This window comes from Salvelinus alpinus, chromosome 9 (assembly GCF_045679555.1).
Source record: "Salvelinus alpinus chromosome 9, SLU_Salpinus.1, whole genome shotgun sequence".
NCBI classification, from domain to species: Eukaryota; Metazoa; Chordata; class Actinopteri; order Salmoniformes; family Salmonidae; genus Salvelinus; species Salvelinus alpinus.
In genome coordinates this window covers 19,898,172-19,921,081 of record NC_092094.1, presented here as the reverse complement: position 1 = coordinate 19,921,081, position 22,910 = coordinate 19,898,172, and the positions used below count along the sequence as shown (strand labels likewise).

Sequence of the window (22,910 nt, the reverse complement as noted above, 5' to 3'; positions counted from 1 at the left end):
CTCTCTCTCTCTCTCGCTCTGTCTCTCTCTCGCTCTGTCTCTCTCTCGCTCTGTCTCTCTCTCTCTCTCTCTCTCGCGCTCTGTCTCTCTCTCGCGCTGTCTCTGGCTCTCTCGCGCTCTGTCTCTCGCTCTCTCGCGCTCTGTCTCTCGCTCTGTCTCTCGCTCTGTCTCTCGCTCTCTGTCTCTCTCTGTCTCTCGCTCTCTGTCTCTCGCTCTCTCTCTGTCTCTCGCTCTCTCTCTGTCTCTCGCTCTCTCTCTGTCTCTCGCTCTCGCTCTGTCTCTCGCTCTGTCTCTCGCTCTGTCTCTCGCTCTCGCTCTGTCTCTCTCTCTCGCTCTGTCTCTCGCTCTCGCTCTCGCTCTGTCTCTCTCTCTCGCTCTGTCTCTCGCTCTCTATCTCGCTCTCTCTCTCGCTCTGTTTGTCTCTCTGTCTCTGTCGCTGTCTCTGTCTCTCTCTGTCTCTCTCTCTCTCTCTCTGTCTCTCTCTCTCTCTCTCTCTCTCTGTTTCTCTCTGTGTCTCTCTGTCTGTCTGTGTGTCTCTCTCTGTCTCTCTCTGTGTCTCTCTGTCTGTCTGTGTGTCTCTCTCTGTCTGTCTGTGTGTCTCTGTCTGTCTGTGTGTCTCTCTCTCTCTGTCTGTGTGTCTCTGTCTGTGTCTGTCTGTCTGTCTGTCTGTCTGTCTGTCCGTCTGTCTGTCTCTCTCTCGCTCTGTCTCTCTCTCTCTCGCTCTCTCTCGCTCTGTCTCTCTCTCGCTCTGTCTCGCTCTGTCTCTCTCTCTCTCGCTCTGTCTCTCTCTCTCTCACTCTGTCTCTTTCTGTCTCTCGCTCTGTCTCTCTCTCTCTCACTCTGTCTCTTTCTGTCTCTCGCTCTCTCTCTGGCTCTCTCTCTGTCTTTCGCTCTGTCTCTCGCTCTCTCTCTCGCTCTGTCTCTCGCTCTGTCTCTCTCTCGCTCGCTCTCTTGCGCTGTCTCTCGCTCTCTCGCGCTCTGTCTCTCGCTCTGTCTCTCGCTCTGTCTCTCGCTCTCTGTCTCTCGCTCTCTCTCTGTCTCTCGCTCTCTCTCTGTCTCTCGCTCTCTCTCCGGCTCTCGCTCTCTCTCTGTCTCTCGCTCTCTCTCTGTCTCTCGCTCTCTCTCTGTCTCTCGCTCTGTCTCTCGCTCTCGCTCTGTCTCTCTCTCTCGCTCTGTCTCTCGCTCTCGCTCTGTCTCTCGCTCTGTCACTCTCTCTCGCTCTGTCTCTCGCTCTCGCTCTGTCTCTCGCTCTGTCTCTGTCTCTCGCTCTGTCTCTCTCTCGCTCTGTCTCTCTCTCGCTCTGTCTCTCTCTCGCTCTGTCTCTCTCTCGCTCTTTCTCTCTCTCGCTCTGTCTCTCTCTGTCTCTCTCTCGCTCTGTCTCTCTCTGTCTCTCTCTCGCTCTGTCTCTCTCTGTCTCTCTCTCGCTCTGTCTCTCTCTCTCGCTCTGTCTCTCTCTCGCGCTCTGTCTTTCAATTCAATTCAATTCAATTTGCTTTATTGGCATGATGTAACAATGTACATATTGCCAACGGGACAACAGTAACAACAATAACCAAGGGTCAAAATAACCATACATTGAACAATAACATGTGCAATAATACATGTGCAGGTTGATTGGTCTGTCAGACACTGTCCCTCAACTTATGGCAGGCAGCAATGTAGTGCGCTGCCAACCCACAGCTCTCTGCGTCCTCCCCCAACAGGACGGGTAGCCTATCCTCATCAGAGAGGTCTTTGAAAAGGGTTTCAAATTTGGGAAAATGACACTCTCTAATTGTTTTATATTTTTGACATTTTGTCAGGAAATGCAGCTCCGTCTCAGGTTCTGCTGTTGTGCAGTGGTTGCACAGCCTTTCCTCTACAGGGAGCCAGGTTTTCCTGGTCTACCCTTCTCAATGGCAAGGCTGTGCTCACTGAGCCTGTACTTTGTCAAGGTTTTTCGAAGGTTTTGATCAGTAACCATGGTCAAATATTTAGCCACGGTGTAATGTCGATTTAGGGCCAGAGAGCACTGCATTTTGCTTTGTGTTTGTGCTTGTGTTTCCCAATAAGCAATGTAGTTTTGTTTTGACTGTGTTGTAATTTGGTTTATTCTGATTGATTGGATGTTCTGGTCCTGAGGCTTCAGTGTGTTAGTAGAACAGGTTTGTGAACTCAGCCCCAGGACCAGCTGGATGAGGGGACTCTTTTCTTTGCTCAGCTCTTGGCATTGCGGGGCTTGGTAATGATATGAGAGGGGGTCACTGTATTTGAGATGTTTCCAAAACTTAATTGCTCTTTTTTGAGTTTTTATTATTTGTGGATATTGGCCTAATTCTGCCATGCATGCATTGTTTGTAGTTTTCCTCTGGGCATGTAGGAGAATCTTACAGAACTCTGCATGCAGGGTTTCAATGGGGTGTTTGTCCCATTTGATGAAATCTTGTTTTGCAAGTGGACCCCACACCTCGCTGCCATAAAGTGCAATTGGTTCAATGACATATTCAATTAGTTTTAGCCAAATTTTAATAGGTATTTCAATTTGAATTTGATTTTTAATGGCGTAGAATGCCCTGCGTGCTTTCTCTCTCAGTTCATTCACTGCCTCATTAAGGTGTCCAGTTGAGCTTATTTTTAAACCTAAGTAATTGTAGTGTGTGCAGTACTCTATATATTTTGTACCAATTGAGAACTTTGGTCTGTCTGTCTCTCTCTCGCTCTGTCTCTCTCTCGCTCTGTCTCTCGCTCTCGCTGACTCTCTCTTTCTCTCCTAGGTGTGATGAGTACGTGACTCAGTTGGATGAGATGCAGAGACAGCTGGCAGCGGCGGAGGATGAGAAGAAAACCCTGAACTCCCTGCTCCGCATGGCCATCCAGCAGAAGCTGGCCTTGACCCAACGCCTGGAGGACCTGGAGTTTGACCACGAGCAGGCCAGGGACCGCGGCCGCGGCACAAAGGTGCCCAAGATCAAGAGTAGCCCGCCCAAAGTAAGTCGACGAGCCGCTCTCACCGCTCCCCCCAGCCCTACCATGATACACAGCCCTTCCTCCACCAGCTCCCACCCCTTCAACACCTCCCTGACCCTCTGCAGCCCTCCCTCCCTGGAGCTGCCCCTGTCCTCCAACCCCTGGTCGGCCTCAGACAGAGGCTCATCCCAGTTCTCTTCCTTGCCTCCCCTGGGTGACCCCCAATGGTCCCTAGGCACTCAGACCTTCATTATTGACCCAGAGTCGCTGAGTTTAGAGTTCTGTCGACTCGTTAACAGTCGAGACTCTGGTCTGCACTCTCCTAGCTCTGCCCCTGCGTCTCCCTACCGCTCACCCATTCCCAAGACTTGGCAACACTTGTCGCCGGGGTCGGTGAGAACTCGTACCCAAAAAGACGCTCCTCGCCCCTCTGCTCTGGCCACATCTCCCAGCAACCCTGTCCCTCGCTCCTACAGTTCCCAGATGCCCCAGCCCTGAGTCCGGGGGGGTGGGTTGGAAACAGAGAGGAGGACAGACTGGTTTCCTGTTTCCTGTGTCTGGCTTGCCTATGCAGTACTGTGACACTCTTCTCAGGGATTGGCTATGAGAAGGAGCCCAACAGAGCTTGTTCCATCTGCAGACAATACTCAACAGTCTGTTTGTAGTTTTGGGCTCATAAGGTACAACAGTTGCTATTGTCCATTTCTGTAAATAAAGGGATTTAGAGAATAAATTAAATATACTGTATGTGAGAAATATACTAGGAAATGTGAAGTTCTAATGAAAAATAATGTTGAATTTTAGTGTACGAGGATGTGGTGTGTTTAATGAGCTAAGATAGTGTGAGGGGATACTTGTACATTTTGGAGATATTTTATGCGCTATAACACAATGTTGTATTTCCCACCCTTGGCACATACTTCTCATATCACACAACCTAATTATTTTCCCAATGGCTATTAACATTCTTAGGCAATTGATTTTCCCTGTTGTATTCAATGCATATGATCAAAGTCTCTTTGTAATCAATACATGCGTTGCTTTTTCCAACCATCTATAGACTGTGCGCAGAGCTACCATGTGTACTGTGAGCCTCATTGACCCATGGTGCCACTCAGTGGCTGATTTACACAGTTACAGCTGAAACACATTGATAGCCATTGGAATTCCTCAGTCTGTCCCAGTAGAGGCTGGTGGGAGGAGCTACAGGAGGACGGGCTCATTGTAATGTCTGGAATGGAACTGAGTCAAACATGTGGTTTCTATATGTTTGATGTGTTTGATACTGCTCCATTGATTCCATTCCAGCCATTACAATGAGCCTGTTCTCCTATAGCTCCTCCCACCAGCCTCCTCTGATCTATCCCTATGAATGTTTGCCACAGAAAATATTAAACCTTGTTTAAATCTCTGGGAATCTTCTTTTGTTAAGCAGAGATGGCAGCGATGCAAATTATACAACGGAACCGTATCTATTTCTTCACGGTACATTACTATGTAGGCCACTTTACAGTACTTCTCTGGCTTCGTTTACACAGGCAGCCCAACTCTGATCTTTTTTTCACTCATTGGTCTTTTGACCAATCAGATCAGCTCTGAAAAATATCTGACGTCAAAAGATTTGATGTAATTGGTCAAAAGACTAATTAGTGGTGTAAACGCAGCCTCTGACACACAGTCTATCAATTAAACCATTTTGATAACACTGCTAATCATATTATTATTCATGTCATGAGAAAGATTTCAAGGAATCATTCTAGTTTGTATTCCTCATGATTGATTAACATTTTCAAGCCATTGTATAATATTAATCTTCAATTTTCCACATCTCTAGAGCAAAAAGCATTTGACAGAAGTCCCTTCCACGTGTCTACAGAGATACACTGACTGACCAAGCTCTACCTGATTTCAGAGCCCTATTCAGTGCCACAATCCATTGTCCCTTCTCTACATTATACTAAGTACACTATAGCTTGACTTCCTTGTTCCTTGTGACCTTAGTCTATAATGAATATAGAAAACATAGCAAACACAGTGTGTGTGTGTGCGAGACAGAAACTGAGAGAATGATCTATCATGATTTTTCTGTCAGTGTTGATAGATGTTTGTTGTGGCATGCATGTGACTTTGCTCAGTCCAATCTAAGAGAAAGTATATAAATGGTTTAAATGCAGATAAACCATTCAGAGCAGCATGGAAACCAGTGTGACCTCCTCTCTATGATACCCTAACCACACACCCAGCCCTACTACGCTCATCACCCTGAAAAGAACACGCCTTGAAAAGCACCCCAAATCAACCCTATGCCCATGCCATGTAGTGCCAGCAGATGGCAGTGTCTACCAGTTACTTCTCACACTGACCTCTCTGTGGTTATTGGCTTATGGCTCCTACAGTGGTCAGATGTTTTTATTGACACAGAAAGAGGTGAAGAATGCCCATGTACATTCAGCTCCAATCCCTGTGACATAACATTGGTTGGACTTTGACTCTATAAAAATTAAACCCAAGGCTGCAGGGTCATTCGTTCATTCATGTCTTATATTTGTGTATGATATTATAACTCATCTGATCTAAATATGCTGATTTGTTTTTAGCCCATAGCTGTACATGAGCAGAAGTTGATTACTAAGTCTGACAGCCACCATGATGGTGGTTTGCTTTTTGTTTGTTTGTCTCCTTTTGGTGCAGCACAGAAAAATACATGACTGGATTTGAAACTGCATAAATGTTCTATGTGTGTCTGTGTGTTTCCTTGTGTGTGTCCTGTACGTTAATAGTGCTGTCCATCCTCCTCGGGGGATGGATAGAGGAATGCCTTGTCAGTTGGGTCAGATGAGGCTGGTTTTAAATAACGAGCAGTCATTCAGTGATGCACAAGCCCATTATTGGCCTTGCAAAATGAACAGAGAGCTCTCTCTCTCTCTCTCTCTCCCCCTCTCTCTCTCTCTCTCTCTCTCTCTCTCTCTCTCTCTCTCTCTCTCTCTCTCTCTCTCTCTCTCTCTCTCTCTCTCTCTCTCATCATCTCTCTCCTCTCTCTCTCTCTCTTTCTCTCTTTCTCTCTTTCTTTATCTTTGTCACTCTTATATAAACATAAATAACAATTCTCACACAAAATGAACTTCTGTTGTATGTCTGACTGTAGAAAGCATTATTCATTTACTTTATAGACAAATAAATCATTAAAAAAAACATAAGAATGCGTAAATTGTATTAACTCAAATTATTAGTATTAATTAATAATTAATTAATTAAGTATTACAGTTAGATGTTAACTTCCAAAATGTGATATTCCAATAAAATTAAAGTGATTACAAGAAAGATTGCTAAAAGCATAAACATTATAATGCCATATGCTCTCATGTTATACTCCAAAAGAGAGCAGAATGTTTCCCAACTGATGTCCTCTCCTCAGACATGTTGAGTTATTACATGACAAGGCCACTGTGTCTCTGTCCCTGACAAGTCTTTCCTCCTGTCTTGTCCACCCGTGTGTCTGTCTGTCCCACTAACCCTGACTGTCACCTCTCTGTATATCTGTCTAATGTATCAGTTTCTCATAGATTGTCAGCAGCCTGCTGCCTCTGCCTCAGTATCGTCACTCTCCCCACAACTAAGAGCCTCCATAGCCTGCAGGTAACGTCCCAGAGGCCTGAGCTCTACATCTCTTTCCACTTCTCTTACTCGCAGTACTTGTGCCTTGGGCCTGCAGGATATACACAGAATGCCCCACATGGCTGGTTCTTAAAGGCCCAGTGCAGTCAAAAACATTATTTCCTGTGTTTTATATACAGTGCCCTCCACACTTATTGGGACAGTGAAGCATTATTTTCTTATTTTGGCTCTATACTCCAAAAGTTTAGATTTGAAATCCAACAATGACTATGAGGTTGAAGTGCAGACTGTCAGCTTTAATGTGAGGGTATTGCCATCCATATCGGGTGAACCGTTTAGGAATTACATCACTTTTTGTACATTGTCCTCCCATTTTAGGGAACCAAAAGTATTGGGACAAATTCACTTATGTGTATTAAAGTAATGTAAAGTTAGGTATTTGGTCCCATATTCAAAGCACACAGTGACTACATCAAGCTTGTGACTCTGCACATTTGTTGGATGCATTTGCTGTTTGTTTTGGTTGTGTTTCAGAATATTTTGTGCCCAATAGAAATGAATGGTAAATAATGTATTGTGTCATTTTGGAATCACTTTTATTGTAAATAAGAATTGAATATGTTTCTAAACACTTCTACGTTGTGAATGCTACCATGATTATGGATAAACCTGGATGAATCGTAAATAATGATGAGTGAGAAAGTTACAGACCGACAAATATCATACCCCCTCAAAAAAGGTGAGAGGTTAGCATGTCTTGGGGTATGATATTTGTGCGTCAGTAACTTTCTCACTCATCATTATTCATGAGTCATTCAGAATTATCCGTAATCATGGTACTATCCACATTAATGTCGAAGTATTTAGAAAAATATTCTATTCTTATTTACAAAAAAAGTGACTCTAAAATGACACAATAGATTATTTACCATTCATTTATACTGGGCACAAAATAATCTGAAACAACCAAAATAAATAGCAAATGCATCCAACAAGTTTGTAAAGATACAAGCTTGATGTAGTCATTGCGTGCTAGGAATATGAGACCAAATACCAAACTTTTGACTAATTCAATACACATATTAGTGAATTTGTTCCAATATTTTTGGTCTCCTAAAATGGGGGGACTATGTACAAAAAGTAAGGCTGACAGTCTGCACTTTAACCTCATAGTCATTGTATCATTTCAAATCCAAAGTGCTGGAGTACAGAGCCAAAACAACATGTGTCACTGTCCCAATACTGTTGTAGCTCAATGTATATTTCCACACTATGAGGTTGGAATAATACTGTGAAATTGTGAAAATCATGAAATTCCCTTTTAGTGTAAGAGCTGTTTGAAAATACCACCAGGAATTTCAGCCTGTTTTGGTGGGATGGAGTTGTGGCCTGCCTGGTGGGATGGAGTTGTGGCCTGCCTGGTGGGATGGAGTTGTGGCCTGCCTGGTGGGCAAATAAGTTAATACGTCGATAAGAAAAAGAGTTCCAAACATCTGCCAATAAAGCTAGTTTTCAGTTTTCCCTCCCCACTCAGACTACTCCCAGAGAAATGGTTTTTTTCTTGGTTCTTCCTGACCATTTGAATTGAAAACAATCACAGTAAGGTTATCCAGAAATGATTTGATATTGAGATAATAACGGCTGCATTGGACCTTTAAGACACAGATATGAATGAATGAACTATAGTTGTTTCATCAAACACATTTCATCACGGGTATCTGTATAATAGTTCACGCACACACAAAATATTAACTAACTCATTAAGACGTGAAGACTTGTGTATTTATACTCACAGCACATGGAGTAAAAGGGTGAGGCGTTGGTTTTTATAACTTAACCACATTAAACTGTTTTGTACTATTGAGCAGGATAATGGCTATATTACTGTTGGCAAATGCATTGGTTTTGCATGACACTTTTGCCACCAGTAATACTCTGCTTATTCTACTAATGCAGTCCTAGATCCGAGTCATACAGAACTAACTAGTTCATCTCACTACAGTCCCCAACCTCAGCCCTCTATAACCCACCCATACAGTAGGTATCTCATTGCCTCTGAATCTTCACTACAGGCAAATACGTAACTGCTGACAAATCTAATGTCCTGTCTATTTCTTTTCTTATTCATAGTGTTGTTTGACCAAGTCGGTTCTCCCAAAATATTTTAAATGTGCTTCACCTTTCCTGAAATTTTAACAATTTCTATCGCTGTTGTTTCTGGGAACAGTTTTGGTCCCTCCCATTTTTTGGTTTGTTGATTTCTGAGCACTTTATAGCACCATTGGGATACATGTCCTTTTTACTATATTCCCTGCTATCATGTCCTCTTTCGCTCTACTCTCTTCTCCCTCCCGTCCTCCTCGCAGTCCGAGTCCGAACATTGTGACAGCGCTCCAGGAGGACCAGACACCACCCCTCTCCAGCAGCAGCAGAGGCCCCCTGGACCCCCTCAACAGCCTGGTCCAGCAGCATCACCCCCCAGGTCCCTGGGCATCTAGCCAGCGCGCCCCTACCCATGGGCCCAGGCCTCCTGGAGACACACAGCACCAGGGACTCCTGTCTCCCATCTCACTCAACCTGGCATCCCACTTCTGTGTTCCCTCAGCAAGCCCCGCCTCCACAGGCCACACTTTCTCCTGGTTGGTCGAGTTACAGAGAAGATGATGTATAACTTTAGTGTGGTGCTCCTCACTGGTTGGGCTGGAATGACGTCAGATCCTGTCCAGAAAAGATAGACTGGAGGACCGGACTGCAGTGCACACGCCAGACTAACAAATATTATTGACTTAAACGATGTATTGTATCTATATGATTATTTATTATCTATTTAACTGACTTGGTTATTTATTGATTTGTGTTTTGTTCATTTATTTATTACTTCTAATTTGCGTGTGATATCATTTGATTGTTGTTGGTCATTCTTTAAAATGGAATTCAAAATGAGTATTATTGCTGTGGTGTTTAGACTTAAGTCATGAGGATTGATTCACTAAACTATGGCTGTTATGTTCTCATTGATATCGTCAAAAAATAAAAACATTTGAACTCTTTTCCAATTGAATATGGGATGGTCTATATCCTACAAGTTTAGCATCACATTTTCTGTCAATAACAAGGTTTCCTTTTGGTGATGTGAGATGCTTACAAACTTGCCTAACAGACTAGACAGAATATTAGCCATGTAAAAGCATCAGTTTGTAAGGATCATCTCTACATGTGTAATAGCTTCTGTCTTTACATGGTAGTGTTGAAGTACACATTGAATTTGATATCATTGTGGAGAGACTAATTGAATGGAAGTGATATTGCATTACAATGGTAATGTTTGATGAGGTGGGTTGTCTTGATTTTAACTACCAATCTAACATCACTACACTTGAGATGCTTTTTTATACAACTTTTTTGCAAGACAAAGATTATATTTTTGACATCCGTTTTTTTTTTTTACCACAGTTACTACTGAGGTGATTGATTATGTTTGTCATGTAGGTGAAATCTTATTTGACATAGACACTCTGATACTAAAGGTAGGAGATGAGGAGGTGACGTATGGGTTAGTAAGCCTGGATGTGGCCTTTAGAATTGCACAAGTTGACTCGACTCTGATCTGTGTGACAAGACTCCCCTCCTCAGTTTAGTTTTAACACAATCCCCCAATGCTGTGGCCCCCTAGTATCATGTTTCTGTCTAAATAAGGCATTTGAATTCGCTCTTCTTAAACATGGCGTTGTTTGTGTCAGAGATTGCTTGTTTAATGTCTAACCCAAAGGTAATTACGGTAATCAAATATCATTCTGGGGCATGAATGAAATACTGTAGATTCAAACGAAAGGTATACTACCTTCTCCTCCAAACATTGTTCTTTACAAGCACAATAAGGACTTTGCAATGAAGAAATAACAGTGGACATGACTTAGATTAGTTGTCTGGATGCTCTGTGGAATCCAATGACTGTGATGTTATCTCGATCCAGGCATCTCTCTTCCGGTTATCAGAGCCATGTATAGATCTATATGTCTTTGTCGGATATGATATCATGACACTAACCAGCAGGCTGAGAACAGGGATGAATACCAAAGTCTTCCAGGATATCGGAAGGATTTTGTGAGTCACACGCTTACACCTTCAGATCAATTTGTATAAAGCTTTGATGATCTGGCTAACCTAGTTGAAACATTAATGCAAGAAGAGCCCAGAACAAACCGTGTGTTTGAGTTGATGAGGTAGCTAATGTTTGAGTTGCCTGATTCACGTCCACTGTATCTCTTTCTCTTTCCTTTGAGTCGATAGTAATGATTATGTCTTATGTTTGACTAGTCGGCTTAATTGAAGGGGAATCTGAACACCTAGTTCCTTATGGATTGGAGCCAGACGCATTGTGATAGATTTTTCTTACAGTTCTGTATTCATTAATTCACAAATGTGGGTGGATTTATTGAACTTAATTGGGTTTATTCTGGTGAGACGTGTATACTGTGACCACAAAGGACAATCACCCTTAGAATCCACACAGTTAGTGCTGGTGAAAGCATGTTTGCATGCTGTATTATGAAACCTTGGGTGGAACAGAAGAAGATGAAGAAGAGGAGTGAGGTCCAAAGCTAGTCTAGTGACTGGTGTCTGGAGAACATTTTGTCAACTCCCTTGGTTGTTGCACAAGTTCCTTCATCATTGGAAGATGGCGATACAGTACAGTGCCCTGACGTCAGAGACACTAATCAATAAAGAAAACAGGAATTAAAAGGCAGCAATATACTGTATTGGGTTTCTTGTTAATAATTTTTACTCCATTTAAAACAGTGTAACATCGGCTTCAATATCAAATAAAAACAACTGTCTTGGAGTAATATGGACTGTATTGGCTGAGTATTTTTTCTCAAGTATGATGGTCCTAATAACCTTATGTATGTCATCCATTTCATAACAGTTTCCATTTATTTGGAAATGTTACGTTATCATTATGGATGTTTATTACAATCAGTACCACAGGCACAGCACAACCTGTCATTATTTTACATTAGATTGTATGCAAAACACCTTTCAGCTATTCAAGGAAGTGGTACGTTCTCTCTGTAATCTATTGTTTTCCTACAACCAACACGATATTCATATCGTAATAATAGCCTATTGATCACTATCTTGTTCCATATCGAACGGGGATGGGGGGGTTCCTCCTCCAATCAGAGCAACGGATACAGTCTACAACAGTGAAACAGGGCGGGGTTTGGAATAGTCTGCTTCAAAGTGATTGTACAGAGATAAACGGATCATGATGATTTAGGGGAGCGCAGAGCGGACGCACCAGCGCATTGACTTTGGACTTAGTCATCAACGTTTATTGTGGCTATCTGGGAAAATATATGTGTACTTGCCAGTAAAACCTTCAACACGTTTGTTTCATTTTGCTGTCGATGATTAGTTGGAATATTGTTTGACATGGAATGAAATTAACTGTAGCCTAATATGTTGAATGCTAATTGTGCATTTTAGTGCTCGAGTATGCTCGACTACCCGATTGAGCTACTCACTCTATAAATCGTTTTCGATGTTGGAACGGTCAGCAGAGGATAAGGACATGGACGACTTCAGACGGGTCGCCTTCCGGAGGAAACCCCGAACTTTTGTCGAATCCGACATGGAGCATGAGGAATATTCAGGTGAGTGACTGCCGGACCGATGGCGGTGCGTAGCTGGTAGTGACGTGTTTCGCTCAAACGGCCAAAAAACATAAAACTCAGATCCTCAACATTGGGTACAGTGAGTGTAATATTTTGTGTAACATGTCTAATAACGTGTGTAGTAGTGCCTTGATACTGTGAAATGGTAGGGTTTGCTTTTGGCTATTCCATCACAGTGATCATTTTTTACTTTTGTGCATGTGCACATAGAAACTAAAAAAGATTCTGTTGCCTGGCTTCACTGTCCACACTATTACTTTAACAATCTTATCGTGTTACTGTAGTTGTATGTACTGTTTCACATACCTTGCACATCATCAATCAATCAAATGTATTTATAAAGCCCTTTTTACATCAGTCGATGTCACAAAGTGCTGTACAGAAACCCAACCTAAAACCCCAAACAGCAAGCAATGCAGATGTAGAAGCTCAGTGGCTAAGAAAAACTCCCTAGAAAGGCAGGAACCTAGGAAGAAACCAGGTTCTGAGGGGTGGCCAGTCCTCTTCTGGCTGTGCCGGGTGGAGATTATAACAGTACATGGCCAAGATGTTCAAACGTTCATAGATGACCAGTGTAACAGTAAACATTTTGTCCGTACCCTCGCCCCGACCCGGGCGCGAACCAGGGACCCTCTGCACACATCAACAACAGTCACCCACGAAGCATCGTTACCCATCGCTCCACAAAAGCCGCGGCCCTTGCAGAGCAAGGGGAACCACTACTTCAAGGTCTCAAAGCGAGTGACGTCACCGATTGAAACGCTATTAGCGCGTACCACCGCTAACTAGCTAGCCATTTCACATCGGTTACACCAGCAGGGTCAAATAATAATAATCACAGTGGTTGTAGAGGATGCAACAGGTCAGCACCTCAGGAGTAAATGTCAGTTGGCTTTTCATAGCCGATCATTCAGAGTTAGAGACAGCAGGTGCGGTAGAGAGAGAGAAAACAGCAGGTCCATGACAAGATAGCATGTCCGGTGAACAGGTCAGGGTTCCATAGCCGTAGGCAGAAAAGTTGAAACTGGAGCAGGAGCACAGCCAGGTGGACTGGGGACAGCAAGGAGTCATCAGGCCGGGTAGTCCTGAGGCATGGTCCTAGGGCTCAGGTTCTCAGAGAGAGAGAGAGAATTAGAGGGAGCATACTTAACTTCACACAGGACACCGGATAACACAGGAGAAATACTCCAGATATAGCAGTCTGAACCTAGCCCCCCGACACATAAACTATTGCAGCATAATTACTGGAGGCTGAGACAGGAGCCTCCAGTCATTGGGTGAACATAACCTAGTCATTGGGTGAACATAAATTGTTGCCATAATCTTGGGCTAGGCTATTGAGCTATTGTGAAAGTATGGAATGGCCAACACACCTGTAGTATGTGTTTTTACAGAGAGGGGATTGCATTGCACTAGACTGCTGACTGCTGAACAGTCAGATATGTACGAGGTGGAAGGTTGCAGACATGCCTTAACCTGTTATGTAATTTCCTTAATGCCTCAAATATTTTTCTATTTCAACCCCTTGACTAGTGTTCCTTCTTTCTGTTGTTACTGAGAGGCTGTCCAGCCTGTGCCTAGGCATGCTACAGAGAGAGAGGGGTGGAACACTTACATGGCCCAGTCTTGTCTCTCCCCGTCCTGGGGAGATTAAATGTGGTTGTGCAAACAACATGGAGCATTGCAAATATTTTATTGAAAGCAGAGCCAACTATAGCCTACGTACCTGCTGTTTGGTGAAAACTTTGCCTTTGGGCAATGTCACCTCCAGGATAGATTGGTGAGGTGACCCTTTAAGGCTGAGTTCGTACTAACGGAAATAGACATATTAGATGTCACTTAATTAAATCAAGTGGGGTGAGCCAGCAGCAGACTCTATAAGAGGTGATACTGTAGAGTTCAGAGACACCATGTGATCAGTCATGAGTCATCCTCAAGCGTCTTCTCCTCTGACCTGCAGTCACCTGCTGCTCTATAGGTATAGGGCGATTCCACGCCAGAGCAAGCTGAACAAATGTTTTGGGTATCTCAGATTATTATGGCAATTCTCACATAGACACTTCATTGAGAGGAAGGATGGTTTATTTTTATTTATTTTTTTATTTTTTACCCCCTTTCTCCCCAATTTTCGTGGTATCCAATCGCTAGTAATTACTATCTTGTCTCATCGCTACAACTCCCTTACGGGCTCGGGAGAGACGAAGGTCGAAAGTCATGCGTCCTCCGAAGCACAACCCAACCAAGCCGCACTGCTTCTTAACACAGCGCGCCTCCAACCCGGAAGCCAGCCGCACCAATGTGTCGGAGGAAACACTGTGCACCCGCCCCCCTTGGCTAGCGCGCACTGCGCCCGGCCCGCCACAGGAGTCGCTGGAGCGCGATTAGACAAGGATATCCCTACCGGCCAAACCCTCCCTAACCCAGACGACGCTAGGCCAATTGTGCGTCGCCCCACGGACCCCCCGGTCGCGGCCGGCTGCGACAGAGCCTGGGCGCGAACCCAGAGACTCTGGTGGCACAGCTAGCGCTGCGATGCAGTGCCCTAGACCACTGCGCCACCCGGGAGGCGGAAGGATGTTTGATATGATTTTTACATTTATATAAAACAAAATGTGTGAAAATCATGATGAAAGTGGCCCTTTTTAGAACTATACATGCCACCTGTCAGACCATATGATCCGTGAACCGTACAGACAACATCTTGGTGTCATTATAGTCCTTATAGTGTGCTCTAAAATAAGGACTATGTCTATATTCTGGAGATTTTTTTTCTTCATATGAATTTATAAAAAATTACATATATTATTATTAATCCAGCACAGTACAAATACCTTATTACACTTATATGACTAATTTATTACACAATCACTGCCTAAAAGATTCTTCCAAAAATAAGAACAATTGGGCATATTTGTGGTGTTATAAGCAATTTGACATTACTTTTCACAATGCACATCGTTTATAATTATATGCTAAGCTACAGGACTGTTTTCCTAGCACAGACTGGAATATGTTCCGGAATTCTTCCGATGGCATTATGGAGTACACCACATCAGTCACTGGCTACATCAATAAGTGCATCGATGACGTCGTCCCCACAGTGACTGTACGTACATACCCCAACCAGAAGCCATGGATTACAGGCAACATTTGCACCGAGCTAAAAGGTAGAGCTGCCGCTTTCAAGGAGCGGGACTCTAACCCCGAAGCTTATAAGAAATCCCGCAATGCCAGCCGACAAACCATCAAACAGGCAAAGTGTTAATACAGGACTAAGATTGAATCGTACTACACCGGCTCCGATACTCGTTGGATGTGGTAGGGCTTGCAAACTATTACAGACTACAAAGGGAAGGACAGCCGTGAGCTGCCCAGTGACACAAGCCTATCAGACGAGCTAAATGACTTCTATGCTCGCTTCGAGGCAAGCAACACTGAAGCATGAGCTGTCAGCTGTTCCGGACGACAGTGTGATCACGCGCTCTGTAGCTGGTTTGAGTAAGACCTTTAAACAGGTCAACATTCACAAGGCCACAGGGCCAGACGGATTACCAGGACGTGTACTCCGAGCATGTGCTGACCAACTGGCAAGTGTCTTCACTGACAATTTCAACCTGTCCCTGACTGAGTCTGTAATACCAACATGTTTCAAGCAGACCACCATAGATTTTGTGAAAATCACCATGCCCAGGAACACTAAGGTAACCTGCCTAAATGACTTCTGACCCGTAGCACTCACGTCTGTAGCCAGGAAGTGCTTTGAAAGACTGGTCATGGCTCACATCAACACAATTATCCCAGAAACTACAAACCCACTACCGCCCCCACAGATCCACAGATGATGCAATCTCTATTGCATATCACACTGCCCTTTCACACCTGGACAAAAGGAACATCTATGTGAGAATGCTATTCGCTGACTACAGCTCAGCGTTCAACACCATAGTGCCCTCAAAGCTCATCACTAATCTAAGGACCCTGGGACTAAACACCTCCCTCTGCAACTGGATCCTGGACTTCCTGACAGGCCACCCCCAGGTGGTAAGGGTAGGTAAACAACACATCTGCCACGCTTTTCCTCAACACAGGGGCCCCTCAGGGGTACGTGCTCAGTCCCCTCCTGTATTCCCTGTTCACTCATGACTGCATGGCCAGGCACGACTCCAACACCATCATTAAATATGCCAACGACACAACAGTGGTATGCCTAATCACCGACAACGATAAGACACCCTATAGGAAGGAGGTCAGAGACCTGGCCATGTGGTGCCAGGATAACAACCTCTCCCTCAAAATGATCAAGACGAAGGAGATGATTGTGGACTACAGGAAAAGAGTGACCGAGCACACCCCCATTCTCATTGACGAGGCTGTAGTGGAACAGGTTGAGAGCTTCAAGGTCCTTGGCGTCCACATCACCAACAAACCATCATGGTCCAAACACACCAAGACAGTCGTGAAGAGAGCACAACATTGCCTGTTCCCCCTCAGGAGACTGAAAAGATTTGGCATGGGTCCTCAGATCCTCAAAACGTTTGACAGCTGCACCATCAAGAGCATCCTGACTGGTTGCATTACTCCCTGGTATGGCAACTGCTTGGCCTCCGACCACATGGCCTCCATACGGCCCAGTACATCACTGGGGCCAAGCTTCCTGCCGTCCAGGACCTCTATACCAGGCGGTGTCAGATGAGGGCCCTAAAAATGGTCAAAGATTACAGCCATCCTAGTCATAGACTGTTCTCTCTGCTACCGCATGGCAAACGGTACTGGAGCGCCAAGTCTAAGTCCAAAAGGCTTCTTAACAGCTTCTACCCCCAAGCCATAAGACTCCTGCACATCTAATCAAATTGCTACCCAGACTATTTGCATTGTCATCGTCCCCTTTACGCTGCTACTACTGTCTGTTTATTATCTATGCATAGTCACTTTAACTCTACCTACATGTACATATTACCTCAATTACCTCGACTAACCTGTGCCCCCACACATTGACTCTGTACCGGTACTCCCTGTATTAGAGGTCGACCGATTATGATTTTTCAACGCCGATACCGATACCGATTATTGGAGGACCAAAACAAGCCGATACCAATTAATCAGCCGATTAAAAAAAAAATTTTTTATTTGTAATAATGACAATTACAACAATACTGAATGAACACTTATTTTAACTTAATATAATACATCAATAAAATAAATTTAGCCTCAAATAAATAATGAAACATGTTCAATTTGGTTTAAATAATGCAAAAACAAAGTGTTGGAGAAGAAAGTAAACTCGCTACTGTTATTTTACTGCTGCTCTTTAATTGTTATTTTTTACTTATCTATTTTCTACTTAACACCTTTCTTAAAACTGCATTGTTGGTTAAAGGCTTGTAAGTAAGCATTCCACTGTTAGGTTTACACCTGTTGTATTTGGTGCATGTGACCAATCACATTTGATTTGATTCACCATATGACTCTGTGATGTGCTGGATCCCCCTGCAGTTTAACTCCTCTGAGATATGCATCCCCGTGGTTCCTGTAAACACACTCTTCCCCATACTGTCCAAAGACTGATTTTGTGTGTATGTCCAACATCTCCAGCCATCACGCTATAACGTGTCAGTTTAACACCTGCACCGCACTTTTGTTTGTTGGCATCTTAGGAATTGTTCTGCTTGCTGAGTGAAATTTCCCTCATTAACCACAGACAGCAAGTAGCTGGATCTAAAAGTGTTGTCTGGTCGCCTGGTCTTAGTATGAGGCCATCCTCTGGGGCCTTAACAAAGGTTCTGTTTGTGTTCCCTTTGCCCTGGGAAGGAGCAGGGCACCCTGGGATAGCATAGCTGGGCTGGATGCATCAATGGCTCTGTGGTGTATTGTTATTGTGGTGGTTGTTGCGCTGAGCTGAGCCCTCTGTCTCTCTCAACTAGCTTTAACTCACTCTCAACCCCTTGTGTTGCACAACTCACTCAGTTCATTATAAATATAAGAGCTTTATTATAGTCTGTTAAATTGGCATGCCATAAACATGGGTTATTACCACCTCATTCATTGTTAGCCATGAATTACAGTGACAGCCTTCCTGCAGCTGAATCTTTCTGCATAGACTAATGTATGCATTGGTTTGTCAGAATGAGGAACCAGAGGTTTTCACGTTTCCCCACGGAGGCCCTATTGAACATGCTATAGTATTGGTTACTATGCTAATGCTCTCGGTGCTTTCTGTGCTTTTTGTTTTTGTGTTTTCTCTCTGCGCTCCTGCTTTTGTATGAGCATGTGACTGTGTATAAACCCCTGATAGCCCATATCATGAGGTTAGAGTCAAAGCCAGACTACATTGATCTTCATCACATGCTTTAAGTTCAAGATATTCACCCAAGGTCAAATGTTTGTTTTTTTTTGCCACAAAGTCAATGAATGTTTATTGGAGTGTTCTCTTAATAATAATGAATGTTTATTGGAGTGTTCTCTTAATAATAATTGAATGTTTATTGGAGTGTTCTCTTAATAATAATGAATGTTTATTGGAGTGTTCTCTTAATAATAATGAATGTTTATTGTAGTGTTCTCTTAATAATAATTGAATGTTTATTGGAGTGTTCTCTTAATAATAATTGAATGTTTATTGGAGTGTTCTCTTAATAATAATGAATGTTTATTGGAGTGTTCTCTTAATAATAATGAATGTTTATTGGAGTGTTCTCTTAATAATAATTGAATGTTTATTGGAGTGTTCTCTTAATAATAATTGAATGTTTATTGGAGTGTTCTCTTAATAATAATGAATGTTTATTGGAGTGTTCTCTTAATAATAATTGAATGTTTATTGGAGTGTTCTCTTAATAATAATGAATGTTTATTGGAGTGTTCTCTTAATAATAATTGAATGTTTATTGGAGTGTTCTCTTAATAATAATTGAATGTTTATTGGAGTGTTCTCTTAATAATAATTGAATGTTTATTGGAGTGTTCTCTTAATAATAATGAATGTTTATTGGAGTGTTCTCTTAATAATAATTGAATGTTTATTGGAGTGTTCTCTTAATAATAATTGAATGTTTATTGGAGTGTTCTCTTAATAATAATTGAATGTTTATTGGAGTGTTCTCTTAATAATAATTGAATGTTTATTGGAGTGTTCTCTTAATAATAATTGAATGTTTATTGGAGTGTTCTCTTAATAATAATGAATGTTTATTGGTGTGTTCTCTTAATAATAATTGAATGTTTATTGGAGTGTTCTCTTAATAATAATGAATGTTTATTGGTGTGTTCTCTTAATAATAATTGAATGTTTATTGGAGTGTTCTCTTAATAATAATGAATGTTTATTGGAGTGTTCTCTTAATAATAATGAATGTTTATTGGAGTGTTCTCTTAATAATAATTGAATGTTTATTGGAGTGTTCTCTTAATAATAATTTAATGTTTATTGGAGTGTTCTCTTAATAATAATGAATGTTTATTGGAGTGTTCTCTTAATAATAATTGAATGTTTATTGGAGTGTTCTCTTAATAATAATTGAATGTTTATTGGAGTGTTCTCTTAATAATAATGAATGTTTATTGGAGTGTTCTCTTAATAATAATGAATGTTTATTGGAGTGTTCTCTTAATAATAATTGAATGCTCTCTATTACTTTTTGAGATATGACCCATTTTATACATAGAAACTTACATTATAGGTAATTAACCAATCACAACCCTCCTTTAGGATTTGTTGGGTTCTGAGAATATGAAAATATACTTATTCATGTCACTGATGGAGTGCTAAGGTTTAGAGGGTCTCCACCAGAAGTTAAGGGTTATAGGAGGAAGGTATATAGTGGGTGCAACTAAGCTTGGAATGTGTTGAGTACAGGGAAGCGATTACAAGTGGCAGGCATTGATAATGGGAGACGGGTGGAGATCTTATAAACTAACAATGTCACTGAGGGAGAGAGGGTAATGTATAACGTTTACATTATGTCAGGATATGTTATTGTTAGCCATCAGGGATCCTCTGAGAGGAGAAGAGACACAGTCTGGTATCAATAACCATGACAGCCTTGAGTTGCGGGGAGTGAGCACTTTGGGTTAGAGGTCAGGTTAGATGAAGTGAGGTAGAACAGATATCACTAAGGTTCTGTCTAGCAACAGAGATGCATTGGCTGTTCGGTTGTGGAGGAGACTCAGCCTAGGAGAAAGGGTTAAATATCAGTGCTTGTGTGAAATGTTTTTTGTCTGAATTACAGCTGTATTGACCCTTTGGGAAGAATTCAACTTGGTTAAACTTCTCTAGTGTCCGTGAGTTATTTACTCAAAATTAGAACCTAACAGATTGTACAGTACATTCAGCAAATCACCAACAGAGGGAGTTCCCTTTGAATCCATTTTCCCATTCACTGTGTTGGTGGTGCTCATGTATCATAGCTTAAAAAGTAGCAGAGAGCCCACTCTGGAAATGTGATGTACTGTAGTTGTAGAGTATATTGTTGGCAGAACAATCTGAGATAGCAAAAATATTTTTTGGTGTGGTTTAATACATCATCCACAGCATAATTATTAACTTGACAATGCTGATTTGTTATTGTTACCCATCTACCAATCACAGTCCTTCTTTGTGAGGCTATCGAAAGCTCCCTGGCCTTTGTAGTTGAATCTGTGCTTGAAACGCAATACTTGACTGAGGGACTTTACAGATTTTGTATGTATGGGGGACAGAGGATGTCATCGAAAAATCATGTCAACCCCTATTATTTCACATTATTGGTATGCCGAGAAGCCCTCCCTCCTTCCCTCTGGGAATATATAATCACAGTGAAGTAGGTGGGTGTGTTCCTCACATAGCAGGAACTGGGTAATATAGCTCATTCAATATTCCTCAGAGGGTTTTAGTCTACACACCCGTACCCCTATTTTGAACTGTGGTGTAATTAATAATTCCAGTTCCCAACAACTCCACTAGATAGCAGTGAATGCTCACTAAAATGTCTCTGATAAAATGCTTTTGATTAATACCAGTGGTAGGGATTGGTGAGTCTGCAACCACTAGGTCAGGGGTAGGCAACTAGATTCAGCCGAGGGATGATTTTTGTTGGAGCGGATGGTCGGGGGGCCGGAACATAATTCTAATCATTTGTACACAACAAATTGACCACAACTAAGCTCAAAAATAGATTGTATTTCAAAATAACAATAATTTAATACCTTGATTACATTGAGACACGATCACATATTTTAATTTAATTTTACCTTTATTTAACTAGGCAAGTCAGTTAAGAACACATTCTTATTTGTCTATTTTTTGTCTTTTTTTATTTGAGGGAATACTTGAACATATTTCTTAAATGAAACTAATTTGTAGCTGAATTCCTGGTGATTTTACAGTCTCTTGACCAAAAACAATTTGTATTTTATTTTTGTTTATGAAAAACTGTGGAGGGCCCCAAAAAATCCCTCTCCGGTTTTGATAACATACAATGATAACATTGCCCCTGTTTGTTCTATTAGATGTTATGGAAAAAGATAGGTTCCCATGGTTTGGTTTACCTTATGTTCATATGAAATGATCCTCTGTTATTGCATTATACCCCTCCTATCTGGCCAATGACTGGTTTTCTACAGATAAAGAGAAGTTGACAGTGCATCCTCAGCCGTGTGTTTCTTTACCCAGGATGTGAATGGTCAATTTGATAGGAGGACTCTACTATTATCAGACGTGTTTGCCTGGAAGTGTTTTTCTCCAGCATAGTGGGCAATACGTTTAGTGGTGGGAAAAGTAGGAGTCAAGGCCACTCACCCTTTTCCCAGGTGTGAAGGAGTACCCCACCACACATTTACATTTAAGTCATTTAGCTGACGCTCTTATCCAGAGCGACTTACAAACTGGAAAGTTCATACATATTCATCCTGGTCCCCCCGTGGGGAATGAACCCACAACCCTGGCGTTGCAAGCGCCATGCTCTACCAACTGAGCCACACGGGACCACGGGACCACACACACACACATACACACACACCCTACCGTTCTCATTCTGGGAAGACGGGGCATTCCTTCCCCAGGCCCATGGGGAAAACAATGAGGAGGTGAAGGGAAGGGGATTATTTGAGTGTGTTTGTACAGAAATGTGTGTATGAGTTTGTCTGGGATGGAGGGAGGGGAAGGGTCTGGTGACACACTTCCTGCACTTGTCCCCCCACCACCTGCCCAAGGGGTTCTCTGTTTGTTTCAGTCAGCACACCCACGTGTTCAACGCCACTGAGTTTTCCAACACCAGTCCTATTTAATGTTGTTGTTTCTTTCAACCGGAAAGCTTCCTGACCCCTCATACAATTAGCTGTCAAAGCCACTCCCCTGGTTTGAGGCAAGGGAAACCCCAAATCCATCAGTCAGTGAGCCCATAGACCCAACAGAAAGGAGAGGGTACGATACTAAAGAGACTGTACACTCCTAAAGCCCACTGAAGCAACACCAGCCCAAACCCATTCTTGCCAAAAGGTAACTGGTTAGCTGGCTCAGTCACAGTTCCTGTTTTTCTTTCCATGCAACTGCCGGTGCTTCCTGACTGGTGTGTTGTTTCCCGCCTGGCTGACAGCGTGCTGCTCTGAGGCTCCTCTGAGCTGACTCAGCTCTCTGGTCCAGTCCACAGTCTTAGAGCTCGGCAGAGGAGCGTAGGGAGAGACACAGACACATCTCAC

General features: G+C 42.6%; 2 protein-coding genes across 4 annotated transcripts in view; both read left to right on the top strand.

Annotated features, from left to right (window-relative positions):
* The window catches only part of LOC139583964 (protein bicaudal D homolog 1-like), an 83,904-nt gene extending 72,490 nt beyond the window's left edge, over positions 1-11,414 (top strand). Inside the window, exons 8-10 of one of the 2 annotated variants that reach the window (XM_071415429.1) lie at positions 2,754-2,967; positions 6,510-6,582; positions 8,928-11,414. In XM_071415429.1, the coding sequence (XP_071271530.1) occupies positions 2,754-2,967; positions 6,510-6,563 (268 nt within the window). In that variant the 3' untranslated portion in view covers positions 6,564-6,582; positions 8,928-11,414. Of the gene's footprint in view, positions 1-2,753; positions 4,358-6,509; positions 6,583-8,927 lie in introns of those variants that run through there. The other variant, XM_071415428.1, reaches the window with a different exon arrangement.
* A 426-nt stretch (positions 11,415-11,840) lies between these two features.
* LOC139584478 (FYVE, RhoGEF and PH domain-containing protein 4-like) overlaps positions 11,841-22,910 on the top strand; it is a 103,445-nt gene continuing 92,375 nt past the window's right edge. Inside the window, exon 1 of one of the 2 annotated variants that reach the window (XM_071416388.1) lies at positions 11,841-12,218. In XM_071416388.1, coding sequence (XP_071272489.1) covers positions 12,032-12,218 — 187 coding nt within the window. In that variant the 5' untranslated portion in view covers positions 11,841-12,031. The remainder of the gene's footprint in view (positions 12,219-22,910) is intronic. The other variant, XM_071416389.1, reaches the window with a different exon arrangement.